This window comes from Macaca thibetana, chromosome 13 (genome assembly GCF_024542745.1).
Source record: "Macaca thibetana thibetana isolate TM-01 chromosome 13, ASM2454274v1, whole genome shotgun sequence".
Classification (NCBI taxonomy): domain Eukaryota; kingdom Metazoa; phylum Chordata; class Mammalia; order Primates; family Cercopithecidae; genus Macaca; species Macaca thibetana.
In genome coordinates, this window is record NC_065590.1 from 59,277,922 (window position 1) to 59,305,510 (window position 27,589).

The 27,589-nt window shown below is 43.7% G+C and overlaps 3 protein-coding genes across 18 annotated transcripts in view; 2 read left to right on the forward strand and 1 right to left on the reverse strand.

Annotated features, from left to right (window-relative positions):
* Nucleotides 1-1,337, forward strand: part of FBXO11 (F-box protein 11) — a 100,782-nt gene extending 99,445 nt beyond the window's left edge. For all 3 annotated transcript variants that reach the window (XM_050754862.1, XM_050754863.1, XM_050754864.1), the window contains exon 23: nt 12-1,337. In XM_050754862.1, coding sequence (XP_050610819.1) covers nt 12-141 — 130 coding nt within the window. In that variant the 3' untranslated portion in view covers nt 142-1,337. The remainder of the gene's footprint in view (nt 1-11) is intronic.
* The window catches only part of CALM2 (calmodulin 2), a 1,210,617-nt gene that overhangs the window by 522,344 nt on the left and 660,684 nt on the right, over nt 1-27,589 (forward strand). The window contains exon 1 of one of the 14 annotated variants that reach the window (XM_050754906.1): nt 4,700-4,704. The exons of 12 other annotated variants lie outside the window; for them this stretch is intronic. The gene's annotated coding sequence lies outside the window, so the exon portion shown is untranslated. Of the gene's footprint in view, nt 1-4,699; nt 4,705-18,473; nt 18,479-27,589 lie in introns of those variants that run through there. One more of the 14 variants, XM_050754900.1, reaches the window with a different exon arrangement.
* On the reverse strand, nt 1,304-26,870 carry MSH6 (mutS homolog 6). The gene is made up of 10 exons (XM_050754857.1): nt 26,488-26,870; nt 17,594-17,790; nt 12,690-12,859; nt 7,288-9,832; nt 4,521-4,786; nt 3,170-3,287; nt 2,508-2,597; nt 1,878-2,032; nt 1,586-1,785; nt 1,304-1,474 (listed from the first exon to the last, which is right to left on the reverse strand). Exons 1-10 carry the CDS (start codon nt 26,745-26,747, stop codon nt 1,393-1,395), a joined length of 4,083 nt encoding a protein of 1,360 aa, XP_050610814.1. The 5' UTR covers nt 26,748-26,870; the 3' UTR covers nt 1,304-1,392.

Here is a 27,589-nt window from a genome sequence, read left to right on the forward strand (position 1 = left end):
TTTTGCTTTAGGTTTTTCTGTGACTGTGGTGCTGGAACACTGTCTAATCCTTGTACATTAGCTGGTGAGCCTACACATGATACAGATACACTATATGACTCTGCTCCACCTATAGAATCTAATACATTGCAGCACAACTGAATTCCTTCCCTAAAGAAAAAGTCCTGCCATTGTAACATCATAACTTAAAACATTTTTTTGGAAGAAAAAGATTTAACATATTTGCCCATGCTACAGGAAGAGACTGTATTAAAAATGGATACACAAGGTCAGTTGACACTATGAAGCTCAAGCTACCAAAAAGAAAGTGGCAATATATTGACTCAGGATCTCAAAGCTGGGTGTTTTAGCATTACTGTGTAAAGACTTGAAGGGACAGAAGTGAAGAAAATAAGCTGCAATTTTGTACAGATACCAACTTCTGAAAAGCTGGTGTTTTTACAACTAGCATTGAATGCAGTCCAATTTGCAGTAGTAATCTTCAATAGACAAGCAGCTTTGTTGCTGCCTTTATGGACATGGGTACCAATTGCTTTTGTAATATGGTAAAAATGTGAGCTAGCACTTCTGCGTTCCTTTTGATTTTTTTTTAACATGTATTCAGATTGAGAAATATGATTTTAATGCTTTAATCTCATGTAGTTTGTTTTTAATTTCAAGCAAAATCTTATTGTACTTGAATGTGCCCTGTTTTGTTAGCACACCTAGACTTGCTGTAACTGTACTCATGTCCCAGTATGTACGTTCTTTCTATGAAAGAGAAAACACTAATCTTAAATTATATCCAGCAATGTTTCTGGTATCCTTTAAGAAAAGTTAAGACTATTATTTTCTTCCCTTCCCTGTGCAGCATTCAAAATCACCCCTAGAAAAAGTGAGTGTTTTAATGAGACTTCCTAGGAAGGGATGCACTGTAAAACAAAAGTATTCTTGTAACTCAGTTTTGTGAAAGGTAAAAAAACTACTATGTTTTAAAGTACACTTTAGAAAGTCTCTTCAAAACAGTCCTGTATTTGAACTCTGTTCATAGTTTTTTTTTGAACAGTTTAGACAAAACTGCTGGAAATTAAAACAATTTCCTGCATTAAGCTGAGACAAGTATATATACAGCCCTATACAGTTTCCTAGCTTTCCCTCCCCCATTTATGTGTATTGGTGACAGTGGGTATAAAACAGCCTGAAAGTGTATGCATGTACCATAACATCTAGACTTAATATATTGTGGAGTATTCAATAACCATTATGTAGAAGGTAGATAAGAATTAAAAGGGTTTAATTTCCTAGAAAGAAAATGGAAAAATGGTCATTTTTAAAAAATAAAGTTTATTAGATCATAATGTTGTCTGAATTTACCAAGTTTGTCAGAAGTCAACTCAAAGCTTCCAATGTAGTCTATAATTCCTTAATCAAAGTCAGCAATTTATGGACAGCTTCAGCATCTACAGTTGACCTTTCACTAGCCAGGCAAACTTCCCTTAAAATTAAAAAAAAAAAGAAAAATTTTTTTTGTTTTTCATAGTGCATCCATCCCTCCCACTTTTGTTTTTATGAAACTTAAGGTCAGTTATAATTCCATTATAGTTACCGAAATAATCGTAGAGACTGATTCATCTTCTCAAATTCTCTTGCTTTTCTATGTCCCTTTTGAATAACTTCCTCTGGGAGATTAGCAAGCCTTGCTGCATTAAAGCCATAGCTTTTAGGACAAGCTCCCTTAATGAATTTATAGAGGAAGGTAATAGTCTCCTGGCTGGGGTCTTCACATTCATTTTCTACCATGCATGCCTTAAGAAAGAAAAATATTAGCGATACATGTGCTAGCAACAGAAGGGCCCTCTCAAAAAACCGAATTTGTGGAAAAAACTATTTGCACATACCATATGTCCTAAGCGCACAGCAACATTTTGAGAATAATCTTCTACTAATGAATGGTAGTGAGTTGAAAATAATGTACGACATTTTATAGTCTCAGCAAGTTCTTTAACAACTGCATTTGCTATTGCTGTCCCATCAAATGTTGCAGTACCTCTTCCTGTTAAAGTAAAATATGCATAAGGATGTAACTCAAGGGAATTAAAATAAAAATGCTAGGACAGAAAAATAGCATCTGTTAGTATATCCATGTCTAAAAGCATTCTATAAATAGACCTTGTTTAGCTAAACAAGTCTGCTTAGCAGCCCATGGGGAGTGAGGTTTCTTTTAAATACAGTATCGCTCAAGGTCAGAAACTTCGTGAGTCCTCCTATTAGTGTTCTCATCCCTGTATTATGTTTTATTATAATTTGTTTTATTATAATTGAACAACGTAAGGCCTAGTAATTAATGGGTGATCAAAAGCCTTTCACAATATCACCTTTTATCTGCAACTATGGGTCTGTGCCATAATGGTGAGTGCATGCTCTAAAGACAGTCATATTGTTTAGATGTCCTTCAGATAATCATCTAGAAAAATTCTTTGGACAAATGTTTGTAAGATAGCCTTCAAATGAAAAGTTTAATGTCTTACCTAATTCATCCACAAGCACCAGAGAATGTGCTGTTGCATGCATAAGTATGCTGGCAGTTTCACTTAATTCAACAAAAAATGTACTTTCACCTAAAAAAAAAAAATCACAAATGCAAATCATATTATATAAATTCTTCTTTTAGGTTATATAGCTATCATGAGCTACACATACTGGTATAAAATATTAAATCTCATTAAAGACTGTACAGTGATTGGCCGGGCACGGTGGCTCACGCCTGTAATCCCAGCACTTTTAGGAGGCCAAGGCAAGCAGATCACCTGAGGTCAGGAGTTCGAGACCAGCCTAACATGGTGAAACCCCGCTTCTACTAAAAATACAAAAAATTAGCTGGGTGTGATGGCGTGTGCCTATAATCCCAGCTACTGGAGAGGCTGAGGTAGGAGAATCACTCGAACCTGGAGGCAGAGGTTGCAGTGAGTGAAGATCATGCCATTGCACTTCAGCTTGGGCAACAAGAGCGAAACTCCATCTCACAAAAAAAAAAAAAAAAGAGACTATGCAATTCTTAAAAAGTGGTGTTTTTAAAGTAACACCAGAAAAATCAAACATTAGATTTAAAAGGCTCACATACAAGAAGCAAATGTCTTTTATCATATCTAAATGAATGAATGAGAACTTAGGTGGAAAGCAAAAAACTCACCTGACATTATTCTATCTGAGGCACCAAGTCTAGTAAACACTCTATCAATTGGTGTGAGCCTGCACACTTCAGCGGGGACGTAACAACCCATCTGGGCCATTACAGCTAATAAGCCAGCCTGTGGATGAGGGAGGAAAAGGTCTTTTATGACTGTTAGCAAGAGTTTTATAGACAATAAACTTTTGTCTTTCTTATGAACCCTTATGTAAGAGCTAGGCACTCTTAAAAAAACTTTCACAATCCTGTGTAGGTTGGTTCTATTCTGAAATCCATTTGCTAAAATGGAGAAAGTTGAGGCTGAGAGAGACAAGAGGCATAGGGCCTCACTGGCCTTTAAAACATCAGAGCCTGCTTACTAACCCCACTACCCTAGTGATTCTCAACGTCGGCCAGAATAGAATCACCTAGGAGCTCTTTAAAACTACTAGAGATGCCTAGAATCAATTCCAATCAAGAGAATCCATTTCAGGATGGAATCTCTGCACCCTTTTTTTTTTTAAACATTGTCACAGGTGATTGATTTAAAGAAAAAATTTGGAAATCACTATACACACTATTCTGCCTCTCTCTAGCAAACTAGGTGAACAGAAGTATACTATAATGCAGGAGAGCAGCAGGGACCAGCCAATTACTACCTCTATTTCTTACAACCTTTTAAAAATACAAAAAAACTTTACAAGTTCTGTGGCTGGTCAACCCCTGGTTATAAAGGGAAGATAAATACAATGCCGTAAGAATTTTCTTAAAAAATGAGCTAGGCATGGTGGTGCACATCTATAGTCCCAGCTACTGGGGAGCAGGAGGATGGGTTGAACCTGGGGGTTTGAGGCTGCAGTAAGCTGTGATGGCATCACTGCACTTCAGCCTTGGCAACAACAACAAAAAAAAGGGCCAGCATGTCATCCCTAAAGAGCAGTTTCCAACAGTTGCTAGAGGTCATGAACTGTATTTGCTTTCTTACCTAAGTTGGCCATAGGCTGTTCACATGAAGCATTTCTGCAAATGAGTCTAATTTTAAGGATAAACCTGTAACATTTCATCTTTTCATACAGCCTTTGTATTTTTGTTCATTATGACTATACCTACCTTCTGAGGAAATGAATTCAAGTCAAAGAGTCTCAAGACTTGAATGACTGACCTCCTTCCCCTTTTTAACATATATTCCCCTTAACATTAAGCAGAGATGTTTCGGTAAATGCTCACTTTTATAACACAGGGAGTATTTCCCTTTGCTTTCTATTAAGTCACTGGCTGAATTTTATGTAACTGTGTTTGGAAAATGATCACCTAAGTATGTTGTTCCTAATGTCACAAATGACTTTCTGATAACAAAACCTTAAGAAGCAGTTACCTGTCTCATGAGTGTAGACTTGCCCCCCATATTTGGTCCAGTAACAAGCACACAATAGGCTTTGCCATTTTCCTGCTCCTCTTCCTCACAGCCTATTAGAATGTCATTAGGAATAAAATCATCTCCAAAAAAAGTCTTCGTAATGCAAGGATGGCGTGATCCTTTAAGCTCTAAGAAGGGGGGGGTATCTTCTGGCAACAGAATTACTGGGCGACACATAGGACCATCACCCCCTCGACTGTAGTTAGCCAGGCACAGTAAGACATCTGTTAAAAGAGAGGGTAACAAGTGAGGCTTCATCTTTGGAGGTTTTATCAGCCTAAGTGTTTTACAGGTCTTCATTATAACACGTTTCATTATAAGAGAGAGAACTTTCAATTACAGTCCAAAGATCTGCCCCCTCAAAATATGTCTAACATCTGGACCAGAGAAGTGCCAAGGGAAAGCTAAAAGAGCAGAGGCCAGGCACGGTGGTTCACGCCTGTAATCCCAGCACTTCAGGAGGCTGAGGCAGGCAGATCATGAGGTAAGCAGTTTGAGACCAGCCTGACCAACATAGTGAAACCTCGTCTCTACTAAAAATACAAAAATTAGCGGTGCCTAATACAGGTGGCACATGCCTGTAATCCCAGCTACTCAGGAGGCCAAGGCAGGAGAATCACTTGAACCTGGGAGGCAGAGGTTGCAGTGAGTCAAGATCGCACCACTGTACTCCAGCCTGGGCAACAGACTCTGTCTCAAAAAAAAAAAAAAAAAAAGCAGAGAGACATGCTACACTTAAGCCTCTTACTTAGCAGAATGTGCCAAAGTTGGCACACTGATATTAAAACAATCTCTGAAGACTGGTTTTTGAACGCCTGTGCTGAGGAAGGATTTTAAATTACCCGGTAACTAAATGCAACACACTAAAAGGAAGTGTATTATTTTGTTCCATTGGATACTTGTGTTCAGATCAAAATAGTGTTGTATTACTGTTACAAATTCAGGTAAACTACAGTTATTTAAAAACAAAAACAGGGCTGGGCGCAGTGGCTCATGCCTGTGATCCCAGCTCTTTGGGATATCAAGGTGGGCAGATCGCTTTGAGGTCAGAAGTTTAAGACCAGCCTGGCCAACATGGTAAAAACCCTGTCTCTACCAAAAATACAAAAATCAGCCAGGTGTGGTGATGACCACCTATAGTCCCAGCTACTGAGGAGGCTGAAGCAGGAGAATTGCTTGAACCCAGCAGTTCGAGGCTGCTATGAGCTAGTCATCCCATTGTACTCGTCTGAAAAGAACAAGACCCCATCTCTAAAAAATTTAAAAAACATATACAACATAAACCTAAACTGTAAAACAGCAATGGTTCCAGGTAATGTTGGCCATGACATTTAAAGAACAAAATTGTTTATGAAGTTGAGATGGTTGCCAAATTGTAAATTCCTAACTCAGGGCTTTGAAAAATCAATTGCAGGAAAGAATCTTCGACAATTTGGCTAAAGAAAAAAGGAACGATTGACCTTTTAAAATTGTAAGCAGATGGACTCACTGAAATACAAGGGTTGTAATAAAATGAAATTTTAAAATGATGGATCAACAGATAGTGTAACAAAGCACCTTGAAACAGTATTCACCAAATAATAAAAAGCTCAACTAAAAATAAAATTTGATCTAAAATAAAGTCTGTCTCATGAAGTATAACACATTTAAAAATCTTTTGGGCTAGGTGCGGTGGCTCATGCCTATAATCCCAGCACTTTGGGAGGCTAGGGCGGGTGGGTCACCTGAGATAAGGAGTTCAAGACCAGCCAGGCCAACATGGCGTAACCCTGTCTCTACTAAAAATACAAAAAATGGCTGGGCGTGGTGGCTCATGCCCATAGTCCTAGCTACTTCGGAAGCTGAGACAGGAGAATCGCTTGAACCTGGGAGGCGGCAGTTGTAATGAGCCAAGATCGTGCCATTTCACTCCAGCCTGGGCAAGAGCGAGACTCCATCTTAAAAACAACAAATCTTTTGGCCAGGCCCCGTGGCTCATGCCTGTAATCCTAGCACTTTTGGGAGACTGGAGGATCACCTGAGGTCAGGAATTTGAGACCAGCCTGGGCAACATAGGGAAGCTTCATCTCCCTTCCCCCACCAAAAAAATAAAGCGAGGCAGGCAAGTGCTTACCTATAAATCATAACTACCTAGGAGGTAGATATGAGAAGTCTGTCCTGGGTAACAGAGCAAGACACTGTCTGAAAACAAAAACCTTTTATTCAATTTAATTAAAAACTGAAGAAAGGGCCAGGCGCAATGGGTCATGCCTGTAACCTCAGCACTTTGGGAAGCCGAGGCAGGAGGATCACTTGAGCCCAGGAGTTCAAGACCAGCCCTGGCAAACCGTGAGACCCCATCTCTCTACAAACGTTTAAATATTAGCCATGCATGGTGGTGCGTATCTGTAGTCTCAGCTACCTGGGGAGGCTGAGGTGGAAAGATCATTTAAGCCTGGGAGCTCAAGGCTGCAGTAGCCGTGGTTGTGTCACCATACTCTAGCCTGGGTGACAGAGCAAGACCACGTCTCAAGACTGAAGAAAGGTCAAAGGGCTACTAAGATAAAAGCGAGTTTCAGGTGAGTAACTTAAATTGCTGTGGGCAGCCTAGTCAGGATGCAAATATGTATAAGCATGTCAAAATATGTACCATATATACCTTGTTACTTATGTTTAGAGATAATACACAGCTGGCATAGAGCACTACGTATGAAAGCCTGAGGAACAAGCTTGTTCAAAGTCTTACCCAACACTGCGATACACTCTACAGCAGACTGCCAGTCCTTGTAATTTTTATCAAAGTTATAGAACAGTCGCCGCATGCAGTCCTTCAATGATACATCTCTCCGTTCTTCAGCATTTATGAGATTAGCCAACTTCTTCTCAATAGTTTTGGTCCAGTATCGTTTACAGCCCTTCTTGGTAGATTTCAATTCGTATTCTTCTGGCAAATTGCGAGTGGTGAAATTCTCAGGAATTTCCAACTGGTAACGGTTCCTACCAATCCCCCAATAGACTATGGTCCTACAGCCAATTCTGTTGCGCTGTTTCTCTAGGTATTCCAGGAGGCTCTGTTCATTTTCTCTTATGTCAGCAAGAGCTTGGTCATAATCAGAGTCAAAGCCTGCTTTGGGAGTAATAAGTCCAGTCTTTCGAGCCTTTTCATGGTCAAAGGCTGTATCCCATCGGTTCAGTTCTGTAGTCAAATCAGGAAAACGGCCTTCAGGATTTTTTGTCTGCAGAGAGATGACCTGCTTAAGGATTTTAGACTTAAAACCATCAATGACTTCTTCCATGATCCCTATAATTTTACACATTACTTTGAATCCTTCCAGAGCAGAAAGAAAATCAATGATCTTCTTTTTGCTGTATGTAGTTTCTTCATACATTATAGCCCTGCTATCTGGATGGTTCTGACTCTTCAGGGGAGACCCAACATTATGAATTTTACTGAGTAGTCTCTCAAGATCTGGAAGCTTCTTTAGAAGCTCTACAACTTCGGAGATTTTGTCAGGCACAACCATGAGGTCTTCTATGGCATCTAGACGATCATTGATAGCATAAGGGCTACAGAGTGGGGCACAAAGCCATTGCTTTAGGAGCCGCTTACCGAAGGGAGTATGGCAAGTATCAACCCTCTCTAGCAGCGTTCCTTCAGTAGAACCGTTTGTTCCATTCAGAAAAATCTCCAAGTTGTTTAATGTCACTGCATCTAGCACCATTCGTTGATAGGCTTTGGTGAAGATAGCACCAGATCTTGTAGTGCTGACTATGTCAGAATCCAAGGGAATATATTCTTCAAAATTAGCCATTGATAAAAGCTCCTGATCGATAAGGCATTTTTTGAGGTAGAAGATACAACCACCTAGAGCAGAGAGGGCCAATTCACTTTTCTCTCCTGGTGTCAACCCAATGGAATCTGACTCTGAAGTCATACCTTTAAGCACCTGGGGTAACATCACCCCAATGTCATCACTTAGCTTTTCCCGAAAATATCCTTCCTCAAGGAGAGTTCTCAAAGTTTTGGATGCATCCCAAAACTGGGAGCCAGGTATCAGACCTTCCTGAAGAGAAGAGGACAATGAACTCTTTAAAATTGTTTTCGTTTCCTTTGAGAGATTTCCTTTTTCAAATAAGACTTGTACTGGGGGATAGTGTGCCACTAGAGTCCTAAATCTCGAACAATGGCGATCATCTGAAAACTGACCTATGAAAAACTTTCCCAGTGAAGTATCAACAAAGCACACACCATATGCACGAGTATGGCCAGAAGAATCTTCCTCTTTTTCTTTGAGGCTAAGAAGATACTTACTGTAGTTCTCAGAGGGATCACCTTCCAGCACACTGTAAGTCTGTGTACCCTTGGTAATGATCCTACAGATCTCCCTCCTCACCACTCTATCATACTTGGATATATGTGCCATCTTTCGGCATCGTGCCTCCATCATTTCCGGAGTCTCAGTCTGTTCCACTCGTGCTACTTTATAGCCCTTCTGCACCAAGGAGTCTGAATAACGGCCAAATGCAATTTCAGGAAAGCCAGAATGGGCCCAGTTGCCTTTCATGAATACCAGCCCCAGTTCACTGACTCCAATAAGAGCATCCATGTGGTACAGTTCATAAAATTTCCCCACCTTATAACAGATGACAAGATCAAAGTTCTGAGACTTAATCTGCCACCACTTCCTCATCCCAGGAGTACAGGAATTGAGGAAATCCTCAGGCACATAGAGTGTAGATGCATTAAAATCGGGGTGATCAGGCCGCCTCCTGTGCTCATCTCTTCTCTTTTCCTCCTTAAGCCATTCTAAAGTTTCATGATACCAAACAGTAGGGCGACTACTGTCATCACCACCTCCACTAACGTGGGCTTGGGATTCAGAATTTTGAGGGGCAGAGAAAGCACTCAAAGTATTCTTGGTTTCTGATGAAATGCCAGTTGCTCGTTTGGTGGCTGAGGGCATTTCCTTCCTAGAACTTTTCCTTTTAAGAGAGCCATTTCCAGTGACCACTCTCTTCCGCTTTCGAGCAATTTTGACAGGGCTGTTCGGGCCTTCACTCTCACTATCCCCCACTCCACTGCTTATTTCATCACTGCTTCCTTCCTCCTTAGTGTCTGGCTTAAATTCCACATCAGAGCCACCAATGTCACTCTCAGAGTCTGATATGACCCTTCGTTTTTTTATTTGGCGGCTACTTCGCCTAGATCCTTGTGTCTTAGGCTGTACTTCCTCTTCACTCTCAATTTCATTATCTTCTTCACTCTTATCTGTTACATAAGTTGTGCCTACCTGCCAGGAAAGGAAGGAGTATTTAAAAACAAATCAAAATTTGGAAAACCATAATATAGACAGTTAGACTTATGATTTTTTGACTTTATAATGGTACCCATGCAGCCACTCTGTTTTTCATTTTTAGTACAGTATTCGATAAATTACATGACATGGTCAATTCCTTATTATAAAATAGGCTTTGTGTTACATGATCTTGCCCAACTTTAGGATAATATTTAAGTGTTCTGAGCATGTCTGAGATAGGTTAGGCTAAGCCCAAGCTACAACATTTGGTGGGGTAGGTGTATTAAACACATTTTTAGTTTATGTAACCCCATCATAAGTTGTGGAGCCATCTGTACTACTGTAAATTCTCTTAATATGCTGCAACTTCATATACCAAAAAAAGAACCCACCTCCAGAAATTAGAAACTTCTCAATGAACATCAACTTCAGTTTCACCTGACATTAAAACAATTGTCATTTTCCATGCCAATAGTTCTCCTGCAAACATGGTGGGAAAAAACTCTCTGGACTTGCTGTAAGTGTGGCAGGCGCCAACCCCACCCACAAAGTGACATAATACAAGAAGGGTAAGGATTCTCTGCCCACTGAAAGCAGCATTATGAAGGAAGCAGAGTGGGTATGGGGGTAAGTCGACTCTCTGGCTAAAAGACTAAAACTACAAAAAAGATTGCGCTGAGGCTTGAGTTTGAGTTCAAGTGTGATTCCAAGGGAATGCTATTAAGAGATGCAAGCATTTTGAACTGGGAGGAGGTAAGAAGAGAAGGCAAAATGATCCAGTTCTAAGCCTCATCTTTTGTTTTACTATGAAGACAATAACATCTTGAGGTTATGTTCAAAAACACAAAGTGCTGCACCGGGCACAGTAGCAGGTGCCTGCAGAGAGAATCACTGAGCCCAAGAGTTCAAGGTCAGCCTGGCAACACAGTGAGACCCCATCTCTAACTACAGGATTAAGTGATTGCTGTCATGGGAGTTCTATTTATGACAAAGCTGTTGGCATGACCATATATCATAAATATCAGGAGTTGATGTCCTCATTAATAGCATAAGAAAGAAGTAAGCAACTTATACTGGTTCTAGTGTTTGCTCTTCCACAATTGGCTGTCTCAACTCAGGCCTAGCACATTCACCTATTATGATCTCCCTCATTTGTTAAACCAGTATTAGGCTAGATGATCTCTGTAGCTGCCATCCAGTTCTAAACCTCTGATAACGTTATGATCCTTAGTTTCAACCTTAAAATTAAAATATCCACTTTATCAACTTGCTTATTCCCTATTTCATCTACTGAAAGACGAACAAAACTTGAAACTGAGCTCAGTTATAGATGAATGTCTTTTAGGATGTAGCTCATTAATTTGATAGATCAGAGAATAATGATGTTTCGGCTTCCCTGGGCCACACTGGAAGAATTATCTAGGCCACACATAAAATACACTAACACTAACGATAGCTGATGAGCTAAAAAACAACAACAACAACAAAAAATCACAAAATGTTTTAAGAAAGTTTACGAATTTGTGTTGGGCCAATTTAAACGCCGTCCTGGGTCACGGACTGGACAAGCTTGTTCTAAATTAATTATTTTTTCACTTCCGTAACTTTTTTTTTTTTTTTTTTGGTGACAGAGTCTTCTTGCTGTTACCTGGGCTGGAATGCACTGGTACGATCTTGGCTCACTACAACCTCTGCCTCCCAAGTTCAAGCAATTCTCATGCCTCAGCCTCCTAAGTAATTGGGGCTACAGGTGTGTGCCACCACGCCCAGCTAATATTTGTATTTTTTTACAGAAACAGAGTTTCACTATGTTGGCCAGGCTGGTCTTGAACTCCTGTCCTCAAGACATCCACCTGCCTCAGCTTCCTAAAGTGCTGGGATTACAGGCATTAACCACCACACCTGGCCCCTAACAAGTTTTAATTCACTTTATCCATGACCATTAAGGTTTGAGCCAAGTGTATTTCAAGGTTTATTTAACATCTATTCTTACCAATGCAAAATACAACAAAAAAAGTTTTAGAATTAAAAGCATAAAGCTGGGGCTGGGTGCTGGGGCTCACGCCTGTAATCCCAGCACTTTGGGAGGCCAAGGCAGGCATATCCCTTGAACTCAGGAGTTTGAGACCAGCCTGGGCAACATAGCGAGACCCCATCTCAATTTTTTTATAAAAAGCATAAAACTAGATAATTAATTTCTAGGGCCTGACTATACCCTTATATATGTATTACTCCATCTTTACTGTCCCAAGCTCTCTACTTCTTACCAAAACGGTACTACTTCTTGCTTACCCTGCCAATAGGTTTGAAAACGTAAGTAAAAAGGATGCTAGCTGTTGAGATTCTAAGTAACCTAACTTATCCTACAGTCCAGGGAAGTACAGAAGTATGCATGTATATATAATAAAATAATACAGCTGGGCGCAGTGGCTCATGCCTGTAATCCCAGCACTTTGGAAGGCCGAGGTGGGCAGATCACAAGGTCAGGAGTTCGAGACCAGCCTGGCCAATATGGTGAAACCCCATTTCTACTAAAAATACAAAAATTAGCCGGGCATGGTGATGTGTGCCTGTAATCCCAGCCACTTGGGAGACTGAGGCAGGAAAATCGCTGAAGCCAGGGAGATGGAAGTTGCAGTGAGCCTAAATCATGCCACTGCACTTCAGCCTGGGTGGCAAAGTGAGACTCCGTCTCAAAAAATAAATAAATAAATAATAAAAATACATTAAAAAATAAAATAAACATATATACACACATATATAAAACAAGGTATCTTGTTCATCCACCCTCCCCCTTTCTTCCCCCATCACCCTAACATAAATAACAACTGAATGCTTGCAATTGTCCCACCTCCATCTCTTCTTCCTCTTCTGGCTCTGAGGGCTCATCACAAACTGCCAATTCAAGCCTCTTAATCTTGTCTTTATTTAAGGCTTCATCTGCACGTTGCATTGCTCTCAGTATTTCAGGCTTTGCACTGTAAAAATGACCTCCCTTCTGGGCTTCCTTTGATTTTGAACCTAGAAAGAAATGTATTTATAAATAATAAGGGCTGGGTACAGGGGCTCACACCTGTAATCCCAGCAGTTCAAGACCAGCCTGAGCAACATAGCAAACCCCATTTCTATCTTAAAATATATATATGCCAGGCACGGTGGCTCACGCCTGTAATCCAGCATTTTGGGAGGCTTATGGGGGCAGACTACTTGAGGTCAGGAATTCGAGACCAGCCTGGGTAATGTGGTGAAACCCCATCTCTACCAAAGAAATACAAAAATTAGCCGAAGGTGGTGGTATGCACCTATAGTCCCAGCTACTTGGGAGGCTGAGGTGGGAGAATCACTTAAACCTGGGAGGCAGAGGTTGCAGTGAGCCGAGATTGCACCACTGCACTCCAGCCTGGGCAACAGTGCAAGACCCTGTCTCAATGGAAAAAAAAAATTGTGTGTGTGTGTGTATATATATATATACACACACACACACACATACACAACTTGTGGACACTTGACTCAACCTACAACATTTGCCCTAATGAACAAGAATGACAACAATTAAGTATAATTTGTAATGCCCCATTACTTTTTATTGATATAGATAGATCAATAAAGCATACAAGGAATACATATTGAGGGAAAAACTACTGGTGAAACTAAAATCATCAATTTTACTTCCCTGAAGGTGCCCTATGGGGTCACCCAGGACTTAGTCTCTCTTCTAATGACCTGGGTGTACAGCCCAAAACAGGTAGGGCATACCTCTTTAAGTGAGGCAGAAGATTTAAAAGAGGTTTGAGAACCTTTCTTAAAAATTTACTGGCTGGGCACAATGGCTCGTACCTGTAATCCCAGCACTTTGGGAAGCCGAGGTGGGCAGATCATGAGGTCAGGAGTTCAAGACCAACCTGACTAATAAGGTGAAACCCCGTCTCTACTAAAAATACAAAAATTAGCTGGGTGTGGTGGCACATGCCTGTAGTCCCAGCTACTCGGGAGGCTGAAGCAGGAGAATCACTTGAACTCAGGAGGCGGAGGTTGCAGTGAGGCAAGATTGCACCACTGCATCCCAGCCTGGGCAACAGAGCAAGACTCCATCTCAAAAATAAAAATAAAAAATAAAAACAAATAAAAAAACACTTCAGGAAGACAAAGACTACACTGGCAGTTACATGCAGCTATGATAATATGAGTCTGTCCCAAAGACAACTAGATCAGATAAATCTAAATACATAAAAGAATAACCAACCAATGTGCTACTTTAAGGGGCCTTCACATTTTGAAAGAGTAGCCCCATTCAGACTCAATGCATTAAAATTTATTTCTCAAAACAGTTCGTTCCACCAAAATACAACTTTAGGGCTGGGCATGGTGGCTCACACCTGTAATCCCAGCACTTTGGGAGGCCAAGGCGAGTGGATCACTTAAGGTCAGGGGTTCAAAAGCAGCCTGGTCAACATGGTGACATCCGTCTCTCGTAAAAATACAAAAATTAACCAGGCGTGGTAGTGCATACCTGTAGTCTCAGCTACTAGGGAGACTGAGGCGGGAGGACCACTTGAACCCAGGAGACAGAGGTTGCATTGAGCCAAGATTGCAACTGCACTCCAGCCTGGGTGACAAAGTGAGACTCCGTCTCAAAAAAAGAAAAAAGAAACTGCCTCCCAGGTTCAAGCAATTCTCCTGCCCCAGCCTCCTGAGTAGCTGAGATGACAGGCACGCGCCACCATGACCAGCTAATTTTTGTATTTTAGTAGAGACGGGGTTTCACCATGTATGGCCAGGTTGGTCTCCAACTCCTGACCTCAAGTCATCTGCCCACCTCAGTCTCCCAAAGTGCTGGGATTACAGGCATGAGCCACCACACACCTGGCCTTATTGATCTCTTTTTAAAGTCATTCTGGGCCGGCCCAGTGGCTCGCGCCTGTAATCCCAGCACTTTGGGAGGCTAAGGTGGGCGGATCACTTAAGGTCAGGAGTTAGAGACCAGCCTGGCCAACATGGTGAAACCCCAACTCTACTAAAAAATACAAAAATTAGCAGGGCCTGGTGGTGGGCACCCATATTCACAGCTACTCAGGAGGCAGAGGCAGGAGAATCGCTTGAACCCAGGAGGCAGAGATTCTAGTGAGCTGAGATTGTGCCATTCCACTCCAGGCTGGGTGATAAAGCGCGACTCTATTGCAAAAAAAAATAAAAGTCGTTCTGCCAAATATTTTTTTAAATCTCAAAATTGGTCCTAGAAGAAACTTTACATATCATCTGGTTCAATAAGAGATCATTTTATATTTTATTCACTTATTATTTTATTTTATTTATTTTTGAGATGAAGTCTCACTCCGTTGCCCAGGCTGGAGTGCAGTGGCGCGATCTTGGCTCACTGCAACCTCCACCTACCAGGTTTAAGCAATTCTCTGCTGCAGCTTCGCGAGTAGCTGGGATTACAGCTTATTTTTGTATTTTTAGTAGACACGGCATTTCACCATCTTGGTCAGGCTGGTCTTCAACATCTGACCTCGTGATCCACCCGCGTGGGCCTCCCAAAGTGCTGGGATTACAGGTGTGAGCCACCGCACCTGACATTTTTTTTTTTTTTAAAGACGGAGTCTCGCTCTGTCGCCCAGATTGGAGTGCAGGGGTGTGATCTCGACTCACTGCAACCTCCACCTCCTGGGTTCAAGCGATTCTCTTGCCTCAGCCTCCCAAGTAGCTGGGATTACAGGCATGTGCCACCACGCCCAGCTAATTTTTGTATTTTTACTAGAGATGGGGTTTCACCATGTTTGCCAGGCTAGTCTCGAACTCCTGACCTGAGGTCATCTGCCCACTTTGGCCTTCCAAAGCGCTGGGATTACAGGTGTGAGCCACTATGCCGAGCCCCAATGCAACCCCAATGAGATTCATTTTAAATACAAGTAAACGGTATCAGAAAATAAGTTACTTTAGCCAGATCACCCAACTACTTGGGAGTCTGATGCAGGAGGATCACTGGAGGCTAAGAACCACCCTGGACAACATAGCAAGACCTTCATCTCTTTAAAAAAAAAAAAAAAAAAAAAAAAAAAACTATTTAAAAATTAGCCAGGTATGGTGGCAGACACCTCTAGTCCCAGTTACTGAGGAGGCTAAAGCAGGGGGGAATCACTTGAGCCCAGGAGTTCAAGGCTCCAGTGAGCTATGATCCCAACACTATACTCCAGGCTGGGTGACCAAGTGAGACCCCCATCTATTGAAAACAAAACGAAAAAGTTGGCTGAGCCCGGGGGCATGGTGGCTCATGCCTATAGTCTCAGCACTTTGGGAGGCTGAGGCGGGCGGACTGCTTGAGCTCAGGCAGGAGTTTGAGACCAGCTTGGGCAACATGGCAAAACTCTGTCTCTATTTCTTTTAAAAAGATTAAAAGAAAAAACAAGTTACTTTGCTTGGCCAAGATTATATGACAAGTTGGTAGAAGAGAGAACAAAACTTCCCAATCCTCTTTCCACCTGTATGTCAGATCACCATTTAGATTTAATTTTAGACAAAATGTCCCCAACCCTTTTTAGTAGGATGAGCACTATGATGAAAGAGTATGATTCTGGGAATTTCCCAGTTATGTGGGAAACTGACCCTTGTTCGGATTTTACAACACTGAGTTCAACAACGTACTAGACTGGAGACTCCTGGGAGGCCGAAGTGCACAGATCACCTGAGGTCAGAAGTTGGAGACCAGCCTGGCCAACATGGTGAAAACCCATCTCTACTAAAAATACAAAAATTAGCTGGGCAGCCAGGCACAGTGGCTCACGCCTATAATCCCAGCACTCTGGGAGGGGGAAGTGGGTGGACTACTGGAGGTCAGGAGTTCAAGACCAGCTTGGCCAACATGGTGAAACCCCGTCTCTACTAAAAATACATAAAATTAGCTGGGCATGGTGGCGTGCACCTGTAATCCCAGCTACTCGGGAGGCTGAGGCAGGAGAATCACTTGAACCCAGGAAGTGGAGGTTTCAGTGAGCTGAGATTGCGCCATTGCACTCCAGCCTGGGCCAAAAGAGCAAAACTCCATCTCAAAAAAAAAAAAAAAAAGCCAGGCAACGTGGCATGTGCCTATAATCCCAAGCTACTCGAGAGGCTGAGGTAGGAGAAACTCTTGAACCCAGAGGCAGAGGTTGCAGTGGCCCGAGATCGAGCTGCTGCACTCCAGCCTGGGCAACAGAGTGAGACTCTGTCTCCAAAAAAAAAAAAAAGAGAATTTGTGCAAGAGATGATGGGGTGCACCTAGCCCAAGTGAAGCTAAACGTGCAGGGCTGTTGATGTCTGTGATAAATAAGACTAGACCTGGGAAGAGAAAGTTATGGTTCCAGGAGTTCAGTGTGAAATTCAACTCAGATGTGCTCATGAGTGAATAGTTTGGAGGCCAGGTAGTGTGCATCTCCATCTTTCCTAGAGAATGTCGCTGATCTATAGGCTATGTATCCTGATGACATTAACTTTATCTTGGACTCTTCAAGATGGGGGGACAGTTTAGTTTACCCTTATTATATTAAGGGTATAATACTGCTGTAAGTCACTCAAAAGACAGAAATAAAAATTCCATTCTACAAAACAAAACAGCTAAAGATCACGTTATATCCTTTTCCCATGCCAGAAGCTTTCACAACTACCACCCTTGCAATTTACTGGGGTAAAATACACTTAATTTCACCATATGGAAAAAAGTCTGTCTCTCTCTCTCTCACACACACACACACACACACACACAGCAGTAGTGACTCTTACCTGTATATGGCTTTAAAAGTCTTTTGCTAACCCAGCCCCTTGTTGGGCTGTCATCAAAAAACTGTACGTGAACACGGACTGATTTCCCTTTCTCGCGGATGAATGTTCCATCAAAGGGGTGGTTGTAAACCAGACAAGGCCACCAGGGGTAACCCTCCATCTTGGCCCAAACCAAATCTCCTGGTGAGAAGTCACAACTGTTGCCAAAAGGAAATACATAACTTAGTTAATATTTGGTCAAGTTTCCTTAAAGGCAGTTACCTACAAATAAACAATTCCAAGAAAGGTATCATTAAGACTCCTTTGAAGTCTTCTGGCATTAATATTGAAGCACAGAAATTCTAGAATAATTTTTAAAGTCACACATTCAAGTCATTTTAAAAACGTAAGCAAGCTGATATAATGCATATTTAACTATGAAGACAAACACAAATATAGTTATGTTATTAGGGTAAGAAACTTACTCAGAATCAAAGTTTAAAAACCATGGCAGAATTTTGGTATAATGCTGATGGCAGGAAAAAGGCATGGACTCACTGTATATGCTCTCCAAATTAATAGCTCCTACACAATATGGTATGTACATATCAGAAACAGGATCTAACTCACAATATTATTATAAAGCATACTGATTATATAATTTACTAAGTAAATTATCTAATTCATTAGACTTGCTTGGAATCTTTCTCACTTACCATCCTATGTATTCTGAAAGCTACCTAACACTCTATTACCCTCCCCCTACAAACTAGTTTTGCAGAAAAACTCAAGTCAACAAGTGAGTGCCTAACGTGCCAGAGTATATATATTGCTACAAAATCAAAAACAGATTTTGAATCTTCACAAAAATAGATTTAGCCCTGTGAGTTTTCAGGGGCAGGGGGGAGGAATCTAACAAAATACAGAAGAGCTGCCCGTCAGTGATGGAGAGGCCACAAACTGCTGATAATCCCTGCCTAAGTATTAGATACCTAGGCCTACTTAAAGGTTTCACTGAATAACTTCAAAATTAAAAGAGGCACACAACAAGAACATTTTAGACATTTTAGAATAACAATTAGCCAATTGAAACCACATGATTTTGACCCAATCATGAAATATAAAGTCTCCCTTTCTTCAAAAAATGTAAGTATAGGCTGGGCGCAGTGGCTCACGCATGTAATGTGAGCAATTTGGGCCAAGAGGGAGATCTCTTGGGACCAGGAATTCAAGACCCGTCTAAGCAATGTAGTAAGGCATGGTCTCTACTTAAAATTTTAAAAAATAGCTGGTTATGGTGGCACACACCCCTGTAGTCCCAGCTACTTTAGAGGCCAAGGAGGGAGGATCACTTGAGCCCACGAGTTTGAGACCAGCCTGGGCAACATAGTGAGACCTCGACTGTACAAAAAAATCCAAAAAAAATTAACCAAGTGTGGTGGCACGCACCTGTAGTCCCAACCACTAGGGAGGCTAAGACAGGAAGATCACCTTAGCCTGAGGGGGTTCAGACTGCAGCAAGACCCTATCTCCAAAAAACTAATAATAAAAATAAAATAACTCAAGTCTCTGACTGAGACCTGAAAGGCATGTGCAAAAATGACCTCATTTTAAAAGTTTTATATCTATAATATGTAATCAAGTTTTCTTTTTTTTGGGTGGGGGAGGGCGGTGGGCAGGACAGGTTCTTACTCTGTCATTCAGACTGGAGTGCAGTGGCGTGATCTTGGCTCACCAGCCTCTGCCTCCTGGGTTCAAGCGATTATCCTGTCTCAGCCTCCCGAGTAGCTGGGATTACAGGCGTGCATCACTACCTTGCAGCTAATTTTTGTATTTTCAGTAGAGGTGGGGTTTCACCGTGTTGGCCAGGCTGGTCTTGAACTCCTGACCTCAAATGATCCACCTGCCTCAGACTCCCAAAGCGCTGGGATTACAGCGTGAGCCACCACACCCAGCCGCCGCCTGCTTTTTTTTTTTTTTTTTTTTTTTGTGAGACAGTTTTGCTCTGTCGCCAAGGCTGGAGTGCAACGGCGCTATCTCGGCTCACTGCAACCTCCACCTCCCCGGTTCAAGCGATTCTGTGTCTCAGCCTCCTGAATAGCCAAGACTATAGGCACGTGCCATCACACCTGGGCTTATTTTTGCATTTTTTTGTAGAGTCAGGGTTTTGCCATGTTGGCCAGGCTCGTCTCAAACTCCTGACCTCAAGTGATTCACCCGCCTTGGCCTCTCAAAGTGCTAGCATTACAGGCATAAGCCACCATACCCAGCCAAATAAAGTATTTTTAACATATAAGTTAAGCATTCTAGTTTTATTCCAAAGTAAATACAGTAGGCTCAACAAACGTATCCTTGGGTTCCAGTCCAGATTCAACCAACCTAGATTAAAAATTTTAAATCAAAAATTTAAAACCAATAAAAAATAGTGGCCAGGTGTGATGGCTCATGCCTGTAATTCCAACACTTTGGGAGGCTGAGGCAGGAGGACAGCTTGAGCCTGGGAGGTTAAAGGTGCAGTGAGATGTGACCACTGTACTGCACTTTAGTCTGGGCAACAGAGCAAGACTCTGTCGCAAAAAAAGGAAAAAAAATACAAAATTTAAAATATAGTTGAACAACTGATTTCATGGCATTTACAGTGTATTAAGCATTGTAAGTAATCTAGAGATAAAGTACAGGGGAGGATGTGTATAGGTTATATGCAAATACTACATTTCATGAGGGACTTGGACATCCAAGGATTTGGGTATTCACAGGAGGGTCCTGCAACCAATCCCCCTCAGATACAAAGGAAGGAGGGACGACTGTAACTTTAGTCTTAGAAAAGGGCTGTTACCTTAGAACTCTGTCATGTGTAAAATGCAGTACAAATTGTTTTAAATGATGTATGAGGTATCATGCTTTAAAAGATCACTAGAAAAGAATTACTTCATTTCTAAGCAAGCAATTAAAAAAATAATGTCTTCAATTTGTTTACAAGATAAATGTGTATCCTCACTAGGAAAAAAATGTTTGTGTGAAAAGCTGAATCCAACCATTATCAGTTTTGAAATAAATTCCTTTTTGAAATAAAACGTTATTAGAAACATAAGCATTTAAACAAAAAATTTTGCTTTTCAACATCATTTTATCCTTTATTACCATTATACTTACAGAATTTCACATATAATTTCTCTGCTGTTAAGAAACAGCAGTATGGGCCAGGTGCGGTGGCTCAGGCCTGTAATCTCAGCATTCTGGGAGGCCAAGGCAGGTGGATCACGAGGTCAGGAGTTCAAGACCAGCCTGGCCAAGATGGGGAAACCTCGTCTCTACTAAAAATACAAAAATTAGCCAGGTGTGGTGGCAGAGGCCTATAATCCCCAGCTACTCGGGAGCCTGAGGCAGGAGAATCACTTGAACCCAAGCAGCAGAGGTTGCAGTGAGCCCAGAACATGTCACTGCATTCTAGCCTGGGCAACAGACTCCATCTCACAAAAAAAAGAAAAAAAAAGAAAGAAAGAAACAGCAGTATGCTGGGCCGGGCGTGGTGGCTCACACCTATAATCCCAGCATTTTGGGAGGATGAGGCAGGCAGATCACCTGAGGTCAAGAGTTCAAGACCATCAGCCTGGTCAACATGGCGAAACCCCGTCTCTACTAAAAAATACAAAAATTAACTGGGCATGGTGGCAGGTGCCTGTAATCCCAGCTACTCGGGAGGCTGAAGCAAGAGAATCCCTTGAACCCAGGAGGTGGAGGTTGCAGTGAGCCCAGATCACGCCACTGCACTCCAGCCTGGGCAACAGGGCGAGACTCCATCTAAAAAAAAAAAAAAAAAAAAAAAAGGAAAAGAAAAGAAATAGCAGAATAGCAGTAAGCTATAAAATGCTAAGACTAAAAATTTTTGGGCCGGGCGCAGTGGCTCAAGCCTGTAATCCCAGCACTTTGGGAGGCCGAGACGGGTGGATCACAAGGTCAGGAGATCGAGACCATCCTGGCTAACCCGGTGAAACCCCGTCTCTACTAAAAAATACAAAAAACTAGCCGGGCGAGGCGGCGGGCGCCTGTAGTCCCAGCTACTCGGGAGGCTGAGGCAGGAGAATGGCGTGAACCCGGGAAGCGGAGCTTGCAGTGAGCTGAGATCCGGCCACTGCACTCCAGCCTGGGCGACAGAGTGAGACTCCGTCTCAAAAAAAAAAAAAAAAAAAAAAAAGACTAAAAATTTTAGTAATATGCAGTTCCTCCAATGCTAAAAAGCTTGAAGAAAAAGAGTACTACTGAACATCTTGGGCCCAGGAAACAGTGGTTTCTAAGCCAAAAAAGATAATTAAACAGATAGTAAAATGTATTGTGTAACAAAACTAAAATCTTAAACATTTCTCAAAATTTTTCTTCACTCAATGCTAGCAAAGGAATTCTTTTTTTGTGTGTAAACTTGAATTCTTTAAAGGTAATTTTAAAATTTTATCTGTGGTAATCCTGCAGTTTTCAAGAATGCCAAAACAGGCCAGGTGTGGCAGCTCACACCTATGATTTCAGCACTTTGAGAGGATCTCTTGAGAGCCCAGGAATTTGAGACCAGTCTGGGCTACATAGGGAAACCCTGTCTCTAAATTTAAAAATTAGCCAGGTATGGGATGGTGTGCACCTGGGGTCCCAGCTACTCAGAAAGCTGAGGTGGGAGGATCGCTTAAGCTGGATAGATCGAGGGTGCAGTGAGCTGAGATCTGCCACTGTACTTCAGCCTGGGCAACAGAGCAAAACACTGCCTGCCGCCACCGCTCCTGCCCTCTAAAAACACCTTAAATTATGATTTTATGATTTTGCAAGTGCTTTTAAAGCTTTAAGTGATGTCTTAAATGTCTGGTATTCTTGGGGTTTTTAAAGACACTGGGGAAAAATGTTAAGAGGAACAGCTGACAGGTCACAAAATATATGTAAAAACTTTGATATAATAAGTAATGACCTTGTCTAAATATACACGAAACAGACCTTTTGAATTTTGTTTTAAAATTACATTATTTTTGCTTTCTCTTTAGTCCATAATTTTGGTGTCAATTACTAGTTGTTCCTAAAATATATAATCAACATTTTCACCAACTTTTTTTTTTTAATTATTTTTTGGCAGACAGGATCTCACTCTGCCACCCTAGCTGGAGTGCATGGCATGATCTCTTTGGCTCACTGCAGGCTCAACCTCCTGGACTCAAGTGATCCTCCCATCTTAGTCTCCCAAAGACCTGGGACTACAGGCACATGCCACCATGCCTGGCTAATTTTCATATTTTTTGGAGACAGGGTCTAGCCATGTTGGCTTGCCTTGGCCTCCCTAAGTGTTGGGATTACACGCATGAGCCACTGCGCCCAGCCTTCTTGTGGATTTCTTAAAACCTATAGAAACATTAACCACAGAGAAAATAAAAGGACAAATTCCACATTATAATCAATAATTTGTTCATCAAAAGATGCCATAAGGCTGGGTGTGGTGGCTCACACTTGTAATCCCAACAGGTTGGGACGCTGAAGTGGGAACATCGCTTGAGAGCAAGAGTTCAAGACCAGCCTAGGCAACATAGTGAGACCTCTATTATTCAACAACAAAACTATAAACTAAATGAAAGAACTCATTGTGAAAGAAGACATTTACATCACACACAACTGACAAAGAACTAGGGAAAAAAAGAAACAGCAAAAGACAAACACTTCAGCACAAGAGGAAATCTAAATGACAAACATTAAAAGATGCTCAGCCAGGCGCAGTGGCTCACGCCTGTAATCCCAACACTTTGGGAAGCTGAGGTGGGTGGATCACCTGAGGTCAGGAGTTTGCGACCAGCCTGGCCAACATGGTGAAACCCCATCTCTACTATAAAAACAAAAATTAGCTGGACGTGGTGGCAGGCACCTGTAATACCAGCTACTTGGGAGGTTGAGGCAGGAGAATCGCTTGAACCCGGGAGGCAGAGGTTGCAGTGAGCCAAGACCACACCACTGCACTCCAGCTTAGGCAACAAGAGTGAAACTCCGTCTCAAAAATTAAAAAGATGCTCAACATGTTTTAAGGCTTAAATGATTCAGGGAGCAAGTCCAAATGTCTCTGTAGCTCATCAGACTGTTCATGATTGGATCTCTGCTTAACTTCTGCAATGTTCCCTCCTCCTCCTTTCATCCTACCCACCATTTGCAGACCTTCCTCTTCCTAAACCAGCTTCCCACTCTCACTATAATCTGTCTAACCCTATTTTTGTCCTTCTGGTTTCGGTTTACAGAGCTGAGAGCCTAGCCTGACCCACATCCTCTCCGTCCCCTTTCCACTTGGGAGTCTAGAATTGCCTCTTTGCTTTGTCCTGTTCATGGTTGAATCCAGGATCCATAATGCCTAATGCTGGGCTCGGCAATGATCTAGACACTGTAGTTTCTTTAGAAACCTAGTATCAAATGCCCATCTTTCTTGAATACCCTGGAATCCTCTCCATAATGGGAGGTGAAGTATATACAATGTTTTATTTTTACAAGTATCTTAAACTCAAACCTCAAGAAACAAATAACATATGCTATTCAATATGAATGTAAAGTACATCCTTACAATAAATAGACCCATTTGGTTTGGATTCAACAATCAATTCATGCTCAGGTAAACAATACATCATGCTTTTCTAACTATGAGTTTGTTATTGCGGATGCTGGCTCTGTTCCCCACAAGCAGATTCTACTAATGTACAACTACCTATATTTAAACTGCCGGAACCGGTCGCTTAAACAAGAGTAACACTATAATTACACTTAGAAAAATCTCAGAATTCCTTTAAGACACTTTAAACTGGATTTAAATGGATTTGAAATCCATTATTCAAGAGCACTAACTAGCGGCCAGGCACGGTAGCTCACGCCTGTTATCCCAGCACTTTGGGAGGCCGAGGTTGGTGGATCACTTGAGGTTAGCAGTTCCAAGACCAGCCTGGCCAACATGGTGAAATCCCATGGTGAAAAATTAGCCGGGCGGCGGTAGCGCACTTCCTTAATCCCAGCTACTCCGGAAGCTGAGGCAGGAGAATCGCTTGAACGCAGGAAGTAGAGGGTGCAGTGAGCCGAGAAAGCGCCACAGCACTACAGCCTGGGCGACAGAGCGAGACTCCATCTCAAAACAAAAACAAAACAAAAAACACTAGCTGGCTCTCTTAAATGAGTTATTTTTTCTGAGCCTCTATTTCTTCATTTGTTCAAATAGCCAAATAGCTACCATTAAACTTTGTGTTTAATATCTGGTCAACGGCCGGGCTCGGTGGCTCATGCCTATAATCCCAGCACTTTGGTAGGCAGAGGCGGGCAGATCAAGAGGTCAGCAGTTCGAGACCAGCCTGGCCAACGTAGTGAAACCCGTCTCTACTAAAAATACAAAAATAAGCCAGGCGTGGTGGCGCGCACCTGTAGTCCCGGCTACTTGGGAAGCTAAGGCAGGATAATCTCTTGATCCCGGGAGGCAGAGGTTGTGGTGAGCCAAGATCACGCCACTACACTCCAGCCTGGGCAACACAGCAAGACTCCGTCTCAAAATATATATATATGTATCTGGCAAACAGTAAAAGCGAGCTTTTCAAAATGTCGCCCGCTGCCCGGATAAAAAGCCCTAAACAGGCCGGCCGCGGTGACTGGCGTCTGTAATCCCAGCACTTTGGTAGGCCGAGGCGGAGGGATCACCTGAGGTCGGGAATTCCAAGACCAGCCCGACCAACAAGGAAAAACCCCCGTCTCTACTAAAAATACAAAATTAGCTGGGTGTGGTGGTGCATTCTTGTAATCCCAACTACTCGGGAAGCTGAAGATGGGGAATCGCTTGAACCAGGGAGGCGGAGGTTTCGGTGAGCTGAGATCGCGCCACTGCACTCCAGTCTGGGCTTAAGAGAAACTCCGTCTCAATAAGCAAAAACAAAAAAGCACTGAACTGCCCAAAACGTGAGGACAACTCCCGGCCGGCTTCCCCAGAGTCGCGTCCACACATCTTTGACCAGGGCCCAATTAAGGCCTCTAAAAACTCACCCTCAACTTCGAAAAAATTACAGTGCCCCATAAAAATTACACTGTTTCATAAAATAAAGTATTTTCCACTCGACACGAATTTCCACGTGCGTCAAAATATAACTTCTATTTTCATTTGTGTCGGTGCACGTGGTCTACCTACTGCAGGACCCAGCCCGATCCCAGCACTTCGGCTCCCCTCGGCCCCGCCCCGCCCGCACCCCGCCCAATCAGGCCCCGCGGTCCCCATGGTGACACACCCCCCGCGTTCACAGCTCCTGGCCCACCCCCTCGGCGGCCCCTCACCTAGGGCGAAGGCCCACCGTCCCCAAGGCGTCTAGGCGACCGCGACTCTTAACTACCCAGAAGTGTCTACCTCGATCGACTACTGGAGCCCCAACTCACTGTCTCCGCGCCGGCCGAGGAACCTCCTTTTGCACCCCACATCACCTGGCTCTCGGCGTTCGCCCTCCCGCAGGCATTCCTCCTTCCCGCCACCCCGCCCCCCGCACCGCCCACCAAACAGGCCCCGCGCCTTCCCCTTCTGGCCCCACCCCCAATGCTCCCACCTCCCGGGCCCCCGCCCCAGCCGGAGCTGCGCCGGTCGCCCCTTCCTTCGCCCAGCACCCCCACCTGGCGGGACGCGTCTCCTCCTTCCAAAAGGCCCGGACTCTCCGCGTCTCCCCTGCAGCCTTCTTCCTGCACAGCCTTTCTCCTCCGACCCTGTTTACAAGCTACACCCCCAAACGCTCCAGATTCGACCCCTGCACTCCTTCAAGCCAACTCTGCGGTCCCGCCTCCTCCGATCCCAGGGCCAGGCCGTGCAGCCCCCAACCTCCTGTGCGAGTCTCCCCTCCCCGGGTTCCGAGCGCCCCGCCGCTATGCCCCCGCCTTCGACCCCACCCCCACTCCGCTACCTGGTGGGGGCCGCAGGCGCTGCGGATCTCCGCAGCCCTCCGTTGAGGTTCTTCGCCTTAGGCGGCGAAGCGGAGCGCGCCGAGGGCCTGGGCCCAGGCCCAGCCTCGCTCCAGGCCGCATCCTCGCCTAGGGAAGGAGAGGCCCCGGGGACAGCGGCGGCACGGCCGCCTTCGCGAGAGGCCCTGGCCGAGGCCTTGTTGGCATCACTCAGCGCCGGAGACTTGGGGAAGAAGCTGTACAGGGTGCTCTGTCGCGACATAGCGACAGCCGACAAGGCCCAACCGTTCTGTCGGACGGAGCGCCGAAACGCACCGCACCTACCGCGCGGCTCCTGCTGGCGGGAAACCTGGGGGGAGGCGCGCTCCGCCGGAGGAACCCGGGCCCCAGTGGCCAATCAACAGGCGCCTCGCCGTGCGCCGGCGGTGCGCGCCAGGCCCCGCCCCCGGGCGCGCGGCGACGTAGGGAGGGGCGGGGCTGGCACGCTGGCGGGGAGGGGCCAGCGCTGCTGCCGACGCCTGGGCCCCGCGCGGGGAATTGCTGAGCGTCTCTTCCCTTACCCTGCGGCGCTGGCCGGGCGGCAACACTCCGACCCGAGGTTGGTTGCGGCTGCTTGGCTAGCGGGCTCGGAAAGCCCTCCCTCTCTGGAGCGGAAGCAGGAACAGCGGGGACGCGCACCGCCTGGGCGCGGGTAGTCGGGGGGACCCGAAGGGCCGCGGAAAGGGGCTTGCGGGGAGAAACGCGTCCGGCGCTCGCGTGACCTCCTGTCGTTAGAGCACTTTCGCAAGGAGCCGGAGCGATAGGGACTAAAGTTTAGTCAGCAGTTCACCTTCACGTTGTATTCTCAAGATTCGTACAGAGTAGGCACTTGGTAAATGCTAAATGAATATTGTAATAGCATTCGTTAGCGATACTCTTGTGTATGGTAAAAACCTGCAGCTGTACAAAGCTTTCCTTTGCCAGGCACTGATCCCAGTATTTTACATCTAATAACTAAATCGATCCTTTGAATAACCTGTGAGGTAGGTACTTAAGGGCCACAGTCCGTTATCTGAGCCCTTTGACCCAGGTGTGTCTTTACAGGATTTTTCAAATTTTAGAAAG